Source organism: Lichenostomus cassidix, chromosome 5 (assembly GCF_008360975.1).
Source record: "Lichenostomus cassidix isolate B80296 chromosome 5, HeHo_3.0, whole genome shotgun sequence".
NCBI classification, from domain to species: domain Eukaryota; kingdom Metazoa; phylum Chordata; class Aves; order Passeriformes; family Meliphagidae; genus Lichenostomus; species Lichenostomus cassidix.
Genome location: NC_139486.1, coordinates 1,956,054 through 1,970,924, shown reverse-complemented (window position 1 = coordinate 1,970,924; position 14,871 = coordinate 1,956,054). Strand labels below are relative to the sequence as shown.

General features: G+C 50.5%; 1 protein-coding gene across 4 annotated transcripts in view; it reads right to left on the bottom strand.

Annotated features, from left to right (window-relative positions):
* Positions 1-245: 245 nt before the first annotated feature.
* Positions 246-14,871, bottom strand: part of ATL1 (atlastin GTPase 1) — a 28,603-nt gene continuing 13,977 nt past the window's right edge. For 3 of the 4 annotated variants that reach the window (XM_085060917.1, XM_085060920.1, XM_085060919.1), the window contains exons 6-14: positions 13,791-13,847; positions 10,669-10,761; positions 9,788-9,926; positions 8,416-8,543; positions 7,754-7,810; positions 7,022-7,093; positions 5,653-6,084; positions 4,033-4,047; positions 246-1,016 (exon numbers count right to left, since the gene is read on the bottom strand). In XM_085060917.1, the coding sequence (XP_084917043.1) occupies positions 906-1,016; positions 4,033-4,047; positions 5,653-6,084; positions 7,022-7,093; positions 7,754-7,810; positions 8,416-8,543; positions 9,788-9,926; positions 10,669-10,761; positions 13,791-13,847 (1,104 nt within the window). In that variant the 3' untranslated portion in view covers positions 246-905. The remainder of the gene's footprint in view (positions 1,017-4,032; positions 4,048-5,652; positions 6,085-7,021; positions 7,094-7,753; positions 7,811-8,415; positions 8,544-9,787; positions 9,927-10,668; positions 10,762-13,790; positions 13,848-14,871) is intronic. The other variant, XM_085060918.1, reaches the window with a different exon arrangement.

Sequence of the window (14,871 nt, the reverse complement as noted above, 5' to 3'; positions counted from 1 at the left end):
AAGGGTTGTGTGATTGATTTTGTGGCCTTTTGGCAGAAGAAACAAACTGTTCTTACAAGCAGTAAAAGCCACATGGGCTTGAGATGATCAGATGTCTTGGTGGCATTGAGCTCTGGGTCCCTCAGTGGGTAAATTACCCTGAAAATACCAACTCTGAAATCCCAAATCAAACCAAAAACGTAAAAAAACCCCAGAGGAGAAGCTCTTGCCTGGCTTAGTAAATAACTTTTCCCTGCAAAACCAACTTCTTAGGAACCAAAAGCAAACTTTAATAGTCCTGACAATAAAAGAATAGAACTGTACCACACATCCTATGCACTATCATGGATAAATATGTACAGAAATACAGTGAAACTTCCTCCAACACAGCTACAAAGTGACACTTTGTGCAGACAAACAAACGGCGTTCCTCACAGCACCGTTAACAGACCATAGCAGAAGTGCCCTTACAGTGTCTGATAAAGCAAGTTAATACATTTTAATTATGTCATTAAACAGTTAAACCAAGGAAAAAAAAAAAAACCAAACGTGGTTACATGTTATAACTTGTTCAAGTACCTGAAATAAATCGCCTTTTGGATAAGCTTCGGCCTTTTTAATCGCGGCATCACGTAAATGATCGTTTCCTCAGTGGTGACTAATTAAGAAGGGGGAAATAAGGCTTCATGACTGAGCTGGGAGTCGCTGGCTATGACAAACCAAAGCTCTCGGGCTGCGGCAGCGCCCTATGTACACAGGGACAGGACGATCCATGCTGGCCCTGCCCCGGCGGGCCCCGCGGCCGCTTGCTCCCGGCGGGATCGGGGATGGACACGGGATGAGGAGGGTGTCGAGCCGAGGAGGAGATGTCCTCGCCTCGGCCATGCACGGCTGGGAGCTCGCCGGGACTGCGCCGTGCGGGATGCTTACAGCTTCTTCCTGTCGGCGCCGTCGGCGGGCTCGGCTCGCTGCGCGGGGAAGGCGTGGTGGTACAGGTGTCTGTGGGTGGCGGCAGCGCTGTACAGCTTGTACAAGGCCTGCGGGGAGACACACGGTCACTGGGCAGCCCCTTCCCCATCCCAGGGAATCCCCATCCCAGGGAATCTCCATCCCAGGGAATCCCGATCCACCCCAGCCCGCTGAAGCCTGGGCTTGTTCTGTGCAGCAGCGCGGTTGTGTCGAGTGTCCAACGCACAAACACCTCCAGCTCGTGGATTTAGGACCTGGGGAGTGGCTGGAGCTGTGTCAGGGGAGGTTTGGGATAAATATCAGGGAAAGGTTCTTCCCCCAGAGGGTGCTGAGCACTGCCCAGGCTCCCCAGGGAATGGGCACAGCATGAGGCTGCCAGAGCTCCAGGAGTGCTTGGACAGCACTGCCAGCAATGCCCAGAGTGGGATTTTTGGGGTGTCTGTGTAGGGCAAGGAATTGGACTCCATGATCCCTGTGGATCCCTTCCAGCTCAGGATATTCTGTGACTCTACAATTCCAATTTTTCAAACACCTCGTCCCCCTTGAGCTGCATTAAATCAGTAATTTGGAGTACAAGTGAGGGATCTGGGGGTTGTTTTTCCCTACGTGTTTCACACACAGAGTGTCAATTCCTGCAGCCTCAGCTTTTGCTTCCCCCCCAGGCAGCTCTGTAATCACACCAGGCTGAGGGCTCCTGGCTGTGACAGGTCATTGTCCTCATCATTTTTCTGCAGATGATGTGGATTTTTCTTCTGATTTTACCATTTTCGTTTCTCCTGGAGCAAAGCCAGGCTCAGAACACACAGGAGCTGCTGCAGGGCTGCATTTCCCACACACAACCGATGGCACAACACTCCAGGGCTAGGACCAGACTCTGATCCCATGGGGGTGACAGGAAAGTGACACCCCTATGTCCCTCCCTGCCTCCTCCCTACCTTGATCCCAGAGCAAATGGCACAGGAGGTGCCAAGACACAGCTCTGGCTGCAGAGGACTTGGTGTGACCAACCGTCACTGCTCTGACATTCCCATTTCAAATTTTTCACTGGGGGAGGAAAAACCAACCCAAATCCCACCAGCTCCTGCTGGGGAGTGCTGGCCAGCCAGGATTGGCTCTGAAGGGGTGGGAAGAGGCAGCTGACCAGCAGGAACCCACACACTGACAGGGTGATGTGTTCCCTGTGTGCTCAGGGGGTGAAGGAAGCTGGAGAGGCACAGCGAGGAGGAGGAGGGTGAGGGATGAGATGCCTCCAGAGGTGTCCAACAGGATGCTGATCCCACCCCAAATAGGCTTTTGGGAACAGAAGTGGTGATTTGGGATTGTTTGGGAACACAGTGGAATGGTGGAGGAGACTTCACACAGCTTCTCTGCCTGTCTTTCTTGACAATTCCCCTTCAAGCTCAATCTCAGCGACCTTGCAGCAGTTTGTGCTATTTTAGGGGTTTTGTGATGCCAAACCAGTCCCACAGTGCTGATTTTTATTTGACAGGGTTTGTTCAACAGCTCATCCACAGCAAATCCCATGCTCTGCCTCCTGCTGCTGTTGGTATCCCTGGGGTACCCAAGGGCTGCCCTGGCTGCTGGCAGGGATGAGGAATCAGATGATTTCTAACAGCTTGATTTTCTGCTAAAGGAATTGCCCCCAAAGCTCAGTGGCTAAGGAGGTGGCACTGACAGAGGGACCTGGTGGGCTTTGGTGACACAGGAAAACATGGGAGTATTTTGTGTCACACCTTGGCCAGGCTGGGGAGGCACTTGGATATGGAGCTGGAATAACATCCATGTGCAGGAAAGTTGTCTTTTTTTTGGCTTAATCAGATCCTGGTGAGGCTTTGCCTAAGGAACATTCCAGTTGCCCTCAGCCTGGCCTGGCAGGAATTGAGCTCTGGGATCCTGCAGTGCTGGGCAAGAGGAACACAAGGAGCTCAGCACACAAAGGGCTGCTGTGGCTGTGATCATAAATCAGAATCCCACAATGGACTGGGCTGGAAGGGACTGAAGACCATCTAGATCCAATCCCCCTGCAATAAACAGGGATATGTTTGGCTATCCCAGGCTGCTCCAAGCCCTGTCCAAGCCCTGGACATTTCCAGGGATCCAGGAGCAGCCACAGCTTCTCTGGGCAATCTGTGCCAGGGCATCCCCTCCCTCACAGCCAAGAATTCCTTCCCAATATTCCATCTCTCCTTGCCCTCTGGCAGTGGGAAGCCATTCCCTGTGTCCTGTCCCTCCATCCCTTGTCCCCAGTCCCTCTCCAGCTCTCCTGGAGCTCCTTAAGGCCCTGGAAGGAGCTCTGAGCCCTCCCTGGATCCTTCCCTTCTCCAGGTGAACACCCCCAGCTCTCTCAGCTTGGCTCTAGCCCTCACAGCATCTCCATAGCCTCCTCTGGAGTCTTTCCAGCAGCTCCACATCTTTCTGATGTTGGATCCCATGGCTGAAGAAGCTCTGCAGGTGAGGTCTCACCTGAGTGGGGCAGAATCTCCTCTTATCCAGGTTTTCCTGTCTCTGGAATGGCTGCACTGCTATGAGTGATTGCTTCCCCTCAGAGCAGCTCCCCTGCCACGCTGGGAGAACAGGATTGTATTCCAAGTGCTGCCCAGGAAGATGCTGGGAGATGAACTGAGCCTCCTGGGCTCTGCATTCAGCTGAATCCAATATGGGGTGGTTTTTCCCAAAAAACAACACCCACAGCACTGCCAGCAGCACAGAGAACCCTGGCCAGGTGTGGGGGCTGCTCCCTGCTTGCCCCTGCACATTTGGTGCTCCAAAACAATCTGGGGTTTGGGTTTGACCTCCTGGCACAACAGGAAAACCCCCAAACAGCACTGATGGAAGAAAGATGAAAACCCCCATTGCACCCTGACATTCCTCACCCAAATCTCTCTCCCACTTGGCTCCCAGCACTGCCTGGAGCACAGTGCCCACATCCACACCCTTCCCCAGGCATCAGGAACACCCAGACCAGCAGCTGCTGCCCAGAGCCCTCATGACTCCCATCCTCCACCAGCCCCAACATGCTGCTTTTCCCGGGAGCCCCGAGCCCAGCTGGGCCCTGGCAGCATGCAGAGAACAAGAGCCACTTACCTCATTCGTGCTTCCCTGGGAGAGGCATTGGCAAGGGGGAGACAGAAAGAGAAAGAAACAGCTCTGTGTATCACAGGTGGCCATGGGGTGCTCCCAGGGGGGTTCATCCCAAACTGGCTCCCCTCTTGCAGGACCCCTCACTGCTCCATCCATCCCACATGGTCCCAATTCCATGGGACAGAGCTGCTGGCTGGTGGTGGCAGAGTCACCCTGCCCAAGCCAGCACCTCCCCTCAGCCACAGCTCCTTCCTGGGAGAATTTTCCCTCTGCTTGGAAAGCTATGGAGGCCTGTGGAAGCTAGGAACAGCTCCAAGCACTTTTAGCCTCTTTATTTTCCCCCAGCTGGGCATGTTGCAAGTGGGCAGCACCTCTGCCTTCCTGCTCTGTGTGTCCTGTTCTTGCTGAACTCCCTCTGCACCCAGCACTGGGATGGGCAAACAATGGCCTTAAACATTCCAGCATATCCCAAAGGCTGCTGGGAAGTGTCCCTGGGCAAAGAGCCACTGCAGGGGGCTCTGCTGGGGGTGCTGGGGACAGGGCAGATGGGATGAATCCACCTGGGACACCAGGGATGTGCTGCCTCTCTGCTGAGCAGCACCACTGCCCAGCCCTGGAATGAAGGAACATCAGTAAATGCTGCCTGTGTTCCTCCCAAAGCTGCATGGTCAGCTCCAACAGCACAGGGAAGCAGGGAAATGTGCTTGCTCTCCATGGAAACCTCCCTGGTGGATGAAAAGCAAGGAAGGAGCAGGTGCAGAAGGGTCCTTCCTGCCAGGAATCAGAGCTGGTTTGGCTCCTGAGGGATGAGCTCTGCCACGGGAAGAGCAGGAGGGCACTGCAGCCTTTTGGCTCTTTGGGCACATGGATTGTAGCCCTGGATGGGGTGAAGGGGGTCAGGGTGAGTACACTGGGCTGGGCTTTCCCTGCTCTGCTGTGGGAACAGGGAAGGGCTGCAATGGGAAATCAGGCTCTGGAGCCAAAACAGGCAGAGCCAAGACCTGCCCTCGACCTCTGGCAGAGCCAGGAGAACCAAAATCCCTGCCCTGAACCAGGGGAGAGCGACGGCTCTTCCTCTTTAACACCCACAGACAGGCACACACCAAGCACACACATCAGGATCCTTCCCAGGGGATCATGGCAGAGCTGCCCATTCCCACCAGGCTCCACAAACCCACATCTGGTGACGGGTAAGACAAGCAGGAAAGAAAAAGGCAGAACAAAAGAGCTTGCTGCGAGTTGTGTCAGATCTACACAGCTTGTTTTGCACACTGGACAGGAACTGGAGGCTCAGGGACACAGCTCCAGCCTTGCTGTTCATCCTGCCTGTGCTGCAGCCACAGGGCAGCCCTGTGACCTCCCCAAAACGATCTGAAAACAATTCCTCTGCCCTTCCTCTCCCCATCTGAAGGTGTAAGGAATGGATTAAAACTTGAATTAAAGCAGGGCACAGCTCTCCCCACACAGATCACAGCACAAGCAGCCGTGTCTACCAACCCTAAAAGCCAAACCCTTCTCAAAGGGGAGCAAAATCCCCAGGAAACTCAACACTTAAAACAACTCGGTGGGGTGCAGAAAGTGCTTTTTATACGCTGCTTTTAAATCAAAAGCTCTTTATCCTACCTGGTCCCACAAGGCTGCGGCCACTTGGTCTATTACTGCTCCCAGTTCTCTGTACTCCCCAGAGTATCTGATATAAGCCCAGGTACAGAGTGTGATAAGTGTCAAGCCCAGAACCATGTTGCACAGGCTGGCTATGATGTCCAAGCCAATGAAGCCGGTGACGCCGGCCAGGACGTAGGTGATGAAGATGACGACGAAGAGCGTGGCTGGGGTGCGCGCAGCGTGGAAGATGTTCTTGCTGTCGTTGTGTTTGATGTACTGGATGTAGAGCTCGTCGATTTCGGCCTCCAGCTGCTGCAGGTAGCGCCGGCTGAACTCCTCGCCTCCCATCTTCTTCACGCCGCGGAAAAGCCGCACGGCCTCCTCCTTCAGCTCTGAGTGCTTGGCCTGCAGGTCACTGGGAGCCAGGAAGGGCTTGTCCCCTCCGCAGACCTGTGTGGGGAACGCAGGGAAATTATTCCCAAAACGTCACTGCTGACACGGGGAAATCACCCCTGAAATGGCACTGCTGACACAGGGAAATCATTCCCAAAATGTCACTCCTGACACAGGGATATCACCTGAGATGGCACTCCTGACACAGGGAAATGACCCCTGAAACGTCACTCCTGACACAGGGAAATCACCCCTGAAACGTCACTCCTGACACAGGGAAATCACCCCTGAAACGTCACTCCTGACACAGGGAAATCACTCCCAAAATGATCTCCCAAAACATCACTCCTGACACAGGGAAATCATCCCCTAAATGGCACTGCTGACACGGAAATCATTGCCAAAACATCACTCCTGACACAGGAAAATCACCCCTGAAATGGCACTGCTGACACGGAAATCATTCCCAAAACGTCACTCCTGACAAGTCCACTCAGGATATTTTCTACCAGGAACCCAGGCAGGGAGGTTTCCCTACAAGGACAGAGTTGGGGTGTTCAGCCTGGAGAAGGGAAAACTCCAGAGAGACCTCAGAGCCTCTTTCAGGGCCTAAAGTGGCTCAGAGAGAGCTGGAGAGGGACTGGGGACACAGGATGGAGTGACAGGATGAAGGGGAATGGCTTAACACTGGAAAAGGGTAGATTTAGGTTGGATATTGGGAAGAAATTATTCTCTGTGAGGGTGGGGAGGCCCTGGCACAGAGTGCCCAGAGAAGCTGTGGCTGCCCCTGGATCCCTGGAAGTGTCCAAGGCCAGGCTGGACAGGGCTTGGAGCAGCCTGGGACAGTGGAAGGTGTCCCTGCCCATGGCAGGGGGGTGGACTGGATGAGCTTTAAGGTCCTTCCAACCTAAACCACTCCAGGATTCCATGAATCTATGAGAGGAAATTCAGAAGACATGAAGAGGCAGCAAAGGACATGCTCAGCACCACCCACCTCTTCCATGTTCTTGCTGTAGGTGTCTTTGGCAGTGGCAACTGCTGCTAAATTGTTGGCTTCTGCTGTGGCCTGGAAGGGCAAAAGGGACACAAAATTTAGGTGCAGAAGGACAGGGTTAAGCTGTGCAAGTGCAGGGAGCAGCTCCCTGGATACTTCTGGGCCACATATATCCACAGCCAGGACATGTGTGTGGCACCCAGAGCTAGCCAAGGGTTCTCTCCCAGCCTCCAAGCAATCCTAAGAAAGATCATCCTGTATTTACACATCCAAAAGCCTGCACAAAGAGAGGATTCCTACCCTCCAAGCCAGAGCAACGAAAACTTTGGCTTCAGCTGTGGGAACCAGCAAGGAAAGAGATAAAAGGCTCAGCCACAAGTAAACAGCTCCAGCTGCAACCCCCGGCAAGGCTGGCTGGCTCAGGGAGCCACTTCCCATGTGTCACCTCCCTGGGTGGCCCCAAGGATGCTATTCACCTGCAGGGAATCATTCCAGCTGAGCTGGCTGATGCTGTGTGCAGCCAGCAATTCCCCACAGACCATCCAGGGTGCAATTCCTCAGCCATGTCAGGGTCATGACTGCCAAACGTTTCCCAAAGTGCTGTTCCTTGGGTTGTTTGGAATAAAATCACAGCTGACCCACTGTGCTGCACTAGCTGGACATCTCTGCCAATTCCTGGGAATTAATGGCAATCACAGTGCAGGAATTCCCACAGCTCCCACTCAAACATACCTGCAGCATTGACTTGGGGTGTGGCAACTCCTCCCCTTGGTAGATCTTTATGTAGGCCTGGAAAAGCACAGGGAAAAGGAAATCATGTGGAATGCAGAACACAGGAGCAACACCAACCACCCCCACCCAGCTCCAGACACAACTCTGACAGGATTCACAAGCAGGGAAGGGGAGGATGTTCAGCACAAGATGGCTTTGGTCAGAAAATGCCACTCCTTGGGTGGCCTGGCTGTCACTGGAGGATTTCCTTCCTCCACTCACTCCAAATATCCCTCCCAAAGGATTTGCACCTACCTCTGTCCTTCCCTGAAGGAGAAGGAGCCACAGGCAGGTAGCCCTGGAGAGTAGGTGGTGAGAATTACTCACCAATGTCTCACACGGAAATGTCCCGGTAGTCATGACAACAAAAATAAGCTTTTTCCAAAGGCAACTGGAATACAGTCCTTGGCTTATCCCCCTCTAGTCCTCAGTTCTCCAGGGGAGGAAAACAGCTCCTCCCACTTTTTGGGCTCATTGTGTGGTCAAAATTTGACCATGAGGTGTTGACCCTCTGCTGCAGTGAGTCAGGACTGTCAGTGCTGCCCTACCTGCTGCTGCTTTCCCCTTTAGTTACAGTAAAATTCCACAGATGAATAAACCTTTTTTTTTTCTTAAATAAATACCTTAAAATACTCCACAAGGCCTCGACAGGTGATATGGTTCCCGTTGATCTCTTTAATATCCAGGTTCTCGGGACTAAGAAGCCAAGGAATCAAAATCTTCAAGTTCTTGATGAACTCATCGTCTATTTCTGGGGAGAAAAAAAAATACATCACAGAATAGTTTGGGTTAGAAGGGACCTTAGAGGCCATCATGTTCCAACCTCCTGCCATGGAAGGTTCTTCCCTCAGGGAATTCCAGGGAATAGTCACAGCCCTGAGGCTGCCCAGAGTTCCAGGAGGGTTTGGACAACACTCTCAGGGATGCACAGAGTGGGATTTTTGGTGTTTCCATTTAAATTAAACTGTATAGGATTGAAGGCAGAAAAAAACAATGCAACAACCAGGAATTTGGAAGGTAAAGAAGAGCAGGGAAGATCCTCCACATTTCTTCCATCAGAGCACAAAAAGCTGAGTGCAGTTCTGACGCAACAAGGAAATTGTGTCAAGAAGCTGCTGACAACTCCTGTCTGCACAGAGCATTTGTTCCATACTCCTCAGCACCTGAGATCCCAGGCAGAAGAATCCTGAGCACCTGAGATCCCAGGGATCATCAGCTCAGCTTCCACCAGTCCATCTCCCTCCTGCTGCCTCACTGTCCCTCCTGCTTAGCCAGGAGAACAAGTCTGAGCCAGACAAAACCAGGGCATAACTCACATCTTTGCCTGCTAATTTAAGTGGCTAATGGACCACTTTATTACTAAGATTGCAGCAGCATGGAACCAGCCATGCTAGTAAGGAGTTCACAACAAGCATCTAAAAATATCCACAGCACGTGGCTCCTTTTGGGGTGGAGAATCTCACCACAGCTCTTTTCTCCTTCCCTCTTTTTTTAACCTGCTGAACCAAGTCTGCCCTGTAGGGAAACCACTCATCAGATAAATCAGGCAGATTAAATATTCCCTGGAAAGCTTTTCAAAGTGAAATAACCTTCAGAGTGCTTGTGGAATCAGCTTTCCACCCTCCACAAGCACCAGCCTTGCAGCAACCAGGCTGTGCCTGTGCAGGTGAGGCACAGGAATTAACTGCAGGCTTAACACCATGTCCATGGACTTCCAGCCTCATCCCTGCCCCTCCCAGTTTTCCTGTCAATGTCCTGGCAGTGGGTATTGCCAGCAGCTCTCAGATCTTTTAAACCTCCTACACCTTTTTGCCTTTCACATCTGTGTGCTGAACTGGGAAGAAGCAGATGGGGGTGTGCCCATCACTGGGAGGAGGATCCAACTCTTCTCCCAGAAGGTTTTCATGGAAAATACTTGACATTTCATGAATAAACAGAACAGTCTGCCAGGGCATCTGAGGTATCAGCTCAGAAAGGAGAACTTTGCCTTCGTACCTTTCAGTTTTCCATCGAAATTGGGGTTGGTGGCGACTTTGAGGCCAGGGTGAGGTAAGAGGAAGCAGGAGATTTTGGTGAAGCAGGAATGGATGTGCTTCCTGACATTCTGCAGCTCTTCGTGCTGATTGCCTGACACCTGTGGAGACAGTGAATCCCAGAATATCCTGAGCTGGAAGTGCCCACAAAGATCATGGATCCAACTCCTGGCCCTGCACAGACACCCCAACAATCCCACCCTGTTCCTGGGAGCATTGGCCAAACATCCCCTGTGGGTGCTTAAAGTGAGGAAAAGGAACACAGAAGGAGATCTCATAGGCATGAGGACAAAGTTCTTCCAGCAACAAGGAACTGGAGAATCTCTGACCACATGTCCCAGAGCATGTTATTATCATCTGGAAAATGGACATGTCCATCTATAACTGGAACACAAAAACACTTGGGATTTCCCACTAGGGCATTCCGTGCCTCACATTTAATTAGGTCTCTCCACTACCAAATCACCCATGCATTTCCTGATGGATCCCAAGGAGACCCTGCCCATCATTTTTATTGTACAACTACCTCATTACTACAACATCATTCCCACTCTCTTGGGAATCTGCTGACTCCCCTTGCTTTTGACTCTCCCAGAGAGTTAGAGGGAGTTGGGCTTGGGCAAAAGCCTGAATGTGGCAAGGAAATTAATCCTCCCAAAATGCCTCTTCTGTGATTTTGAAGGCAGTGGCTGAGCCTGACCATAACCAACACAGCTGAATCAAAAATCATGGAATCACAGAGTGGACTGGGTGGGAAAGGACCTTAGAGTATCCTATTCTACCCCCTGCCACAGGCAGAGACACTTCCACTATTCCCAGGTTGCTCCAGAACCCAGAACATACCTTCAGCCTCTTCTCCAAAAATTTTGCACCACCATCAGATCCATAAGAAAATTCATAAGGGAAGCTCCAGTCACGAACAAGGAATATAAGGGACTAGAAAACACAGAACAGTGGGGGGTCAGTGATGTGCTGCTCAGAGCCCACAGCAGGGCTAACACCTCCTGCACCCTCACCCCCATTTCACACCACACAAAACCTGTCCTTGAGTCTTTTCCCAGCTCCAGCAGCATCTCCCACCTTTCCTGCTGGAAATAAAAGGCCCCTTTGTGCAGAGCCAACCCATCATGGCACAGAGATCACCACACTGCCCCACAAGGAAAAGGGGGAGCATCCCCCAAACTGCTGCACCAGTTTGAGAGCCTGGCTGGGAGAACAGCATCAATCATCTAAACTGCCCAAGGAAAGGGAGTGTTGCTAACCAGGACAAAAGGCACTGAGCTCCCTAATTCCAGCCACATTTAGTTCCATCCTATGGGAATTCTACAGCCTCATTTTTTCAGCCCTTTTGCACCGGGCAGCCTTCCAGACAGACTTTTAATGAGAAGCAGATGCAGAGGAATGAGGGTGAATAAGAAATCATTGGCTTTTGTAATCTTTATTGAGGCATTCAAAGTTCCTGAGCAATAAATAAATAAATACCAGAACGGTCAACTTTGAATCTTTAAAAAAAAAAAAAAAAAAAAAGTTTTCAGAAAAATATCAGGTCTCCAGTGCCTCATGTAGGAAATAAAGGGTTTGGATGGGGAAATCCTGAATGCCAAAGCCCAGGAGAGGCTGGCAGAGGTGCCAGGACTCCCCTCAAGCACATGAGTAAGCAGGTCAGCAAGTGGAACCCATTCCACTGGAATTTCCCTAAAATTTGTCTATGTTTAGAACAAAAATCTAACGGAGGCAGGGGAAATATTTCCGGTCTTCAGTTCTCTTCCATAAAACATCAGAAAAAGTTTTAAAAAAAAAGAAAAAAAAAAAGAGAGAACAGTGAGTTGGTCTTTTTCAATTGCAGAAGCCACAGTGACTGTACCCAGTGAGCTGCTTCAGGACATGCTGTTCTCTCAAACACCATGAGATGCCTAAGAGACATGTCCATGCTTAGGACTTTTCCACAAACACATTATACATGCCCTGAATTGGGAATTATGATATTTTTTCTGAAATAAAATTGTTCCAGACAGACTGTGTTTACCATTGCCTTCGTGAAGGCCCCACTTTCAGGGCAAGCCTCTGGCAAGGGCTCCAGTGTGAGGAGAGGAGGGAGACAAAGGGAAATGTGAATTTTCCACTGCCAAGTCTCACTTCCCTTCCAGCAGGATTAATGTAACTGCAGGTTATTTACCATCACACTTGGAGAATCACAGCATCCCAGAATGGTTTGGGTTGCAAGGGATATTAAAAACCATCCAGTTCCACCCCCTGCCATGGGCAGGGACACCTTCCACTATCCCAGGTTGCTCCAAGTCCTGTCCAACCTGGCCTTGGACACTTCCAGGGATCCAGGGGCAGCCACAGCTTCTCTGGGAAAATTGTGCCAGGGCTTCCTACCCTCACTTTTCCTGCTTTCTAATTAACACTCTCAGGCTTAAAAACACGTTCTGCAGGAACCATCCCACGCTGGATGTGGACAGGAGATCATTTCTCACCTGGCCACAGCACCATCAACCTTCCTGCCAAATTTGTCAAACCCACAAAGGTTCCCAGCAGCCGTTTGATAATTTTCCCCTGATCATTAATGTAGATGACATTGAATCAGAGAGAGCCTGGGGGGATCCCGAGGAAACACTTCTGAAGGATGATGATTCCCTGTTACAATTAGTTCAGCGTGCTCTGGCATCTATCAGTTAATGAGTTTTTAATCCATTAACAATGGATTCAACCAGACAATGCTGACTTCATTTGCTTTTAATCAGCATCCTGGAGAGATAAGGCTGACAGAAGGCGACGGATCATGGCAAGAGATACTTTTATCAACCCAACTCGTGGTCTTTTAAAAATTGATAATGGGATTGTTTGACAAGGCTCACCATCCACAAACTGTGTGACTCGACAGCAATTATGGTGTTTGGTAAAAATCAGCCTATTATCCAGCCCTAATGATTTAAGCATGTCTAAGTTTCCCCTTACAGCCTCCTTGTTACTGATGGAGTGGGAAGTATCTCAGTTTCACTGGAATATTTGGCTCCATTATGCCCACAGTTTTTAAATAAGGAGCAGGAATATTTATTTAATGTCTGGCTTTTTGCTGTACCATGTTACAGCTTTTTTAAGCTCTTGCCTGTCATTTATTTTTACTGGTAGTTTTACCATTTATCAGTCACCTGTCCACACCAGAATCCAACAGACCCTCAAAATCTCAATTTGTCCATTTCCTGTATTTTTTAACCTTTTAATTCTATTTCCACTTCCTGACCACAGACACCTTATAAACCCCCTTAGCCCTTTCAGGACAACAATTCTCTTTTTCTATTGGCAAGCAAATGTAAAATAGCTGCAACTCCTTCCAAATTACTTTTTGCATTTTTACAGCATGTTTTATTCTCTGCTGTTTTTCACTTTGGGAAGTCCACAGACCTCCATCCAACCTAATCAGAACACTTCTGTGTCTTTAAAAACAGGAACCAACCTCACCTGCTGTGGATGCCAAACCCTCTCCCCTTTTTTTCAACAGCAGCTTTTCACAGGTTGGGAAGCAGCAGGATGAACAGATGTCCCTTATTTGAAGTTAAAACCCCACTTACACTGTGTTTTCCCACAGCTCTGCTAATCCTCATCCTTTCATTTTGCCAGGAGCAGGGATTCCCAGGGCAGGTGAGTTCAAACCTCTCAGAGCAAAGGTTGGACAGGGTTCCTGAGCACAGAGTGTGACAAACCTGCTGCAAAACTAGCTGCTTTCCAAGGCTGGCAGGACAGGGCAGAGCTCTGGGGATGGCAAGGGTTCAGGGAGGGAAGAAAGAGGGGTGTGGGATGTATTTGGAAGCATCTCTGGGAGTAAGGAAGCACAAAGCCCTTCCTTGGAGCAGCTGGGTCGATCCCCAGGCAATCCCATCTCCTCCCATCCGGCAAACTGCAGTGACACCTCGTGGTGAAGCCAACGGGCTCTGGGACAAACGAGCTGGCCTTGGACTCACCTGGAAAGGCTTCTGGAATGTCTCCTCCATGGCCAGCCGGCCATACTCGGTGAAAAGCTGGAAGGAGAAGCAAAGAACAGGACAGTGAGTTGGGCTGTGGGACACAGGGGCACCAGCACTGAGCTCTGCTCTGTGTGACCACAGAGCTGGGGGAATGGCTGGAGCTGTGCCAGGGTGGGTTTGGGTTGGATTTCAGAGAAAGGTTCTGCCCCCAGAGGGTGCTGGGCACTGCCCAGGCTCCCCAGGGATGTGTGACCCTGGCAGCTCTGAGGCTGCCAGAGCTCCAGGAGTGTTTGGACAGCACTGCCAGGGATGCACAGGGTGGGACTGTTGGGGTCTCTGTGCAGGGCCAAGGGTTGAATCCATCCTCCCTGGGGGGTCTCTTGAGGGAATTCCATGACTCTATGAAGCAGTAAAGGACATTTCTGACTGGGGACTAACAACACCATGTGCAGAGCTGGACACAGAGTGGCTCTGGGCTCCCAGCTCACACCCAGAGGCACACAGAGCTGTTATTGACAATCACCGTGTTGAGCTCTTATGTGAGACATCCCAGCCTGGAGCTTTTGGCTGCCAAATCTGTGGAAAATGGCTCAGATCAGCTGCTTGCTGCTGGTTTCATACCAAACAGAAACTTCATGTGCTCCAGGGGCTGCTGGAGCCCTGCTCCCACTAAACACTCCAGGAACGAGAGGAAATGAATTCAGAAATAAGTACTTTGCCTGCAAACCCCCGCTGTGCAAAGACTCTAAAATCAGCCTACCAGCAAGATTTGAAGACTCTCCAGTCTCTCTGCACTCTAATTTCTAACTGAAGGCACAATAATGTGTTTCACAGATGCCTAAAAATGGGTCAACTTGTTAAACAGTCATGGCTTAGAATCCAAACTGAAAGATCAGGGCAGCACTGAATAAATTCAGTGTTAAAAAGGTGTTATTGTTAATAATGTTTATGGCCTGAAATAATTCAGAAGTCTTCAAATGCTGATTTTTTCAGCTGGACTTTTGCTTTCCTTTCCTCTCCTTAAGCTCCTGGAAAAACCTACCTAATTGATTAATCAATCACCTGAACAGAAGAGAAA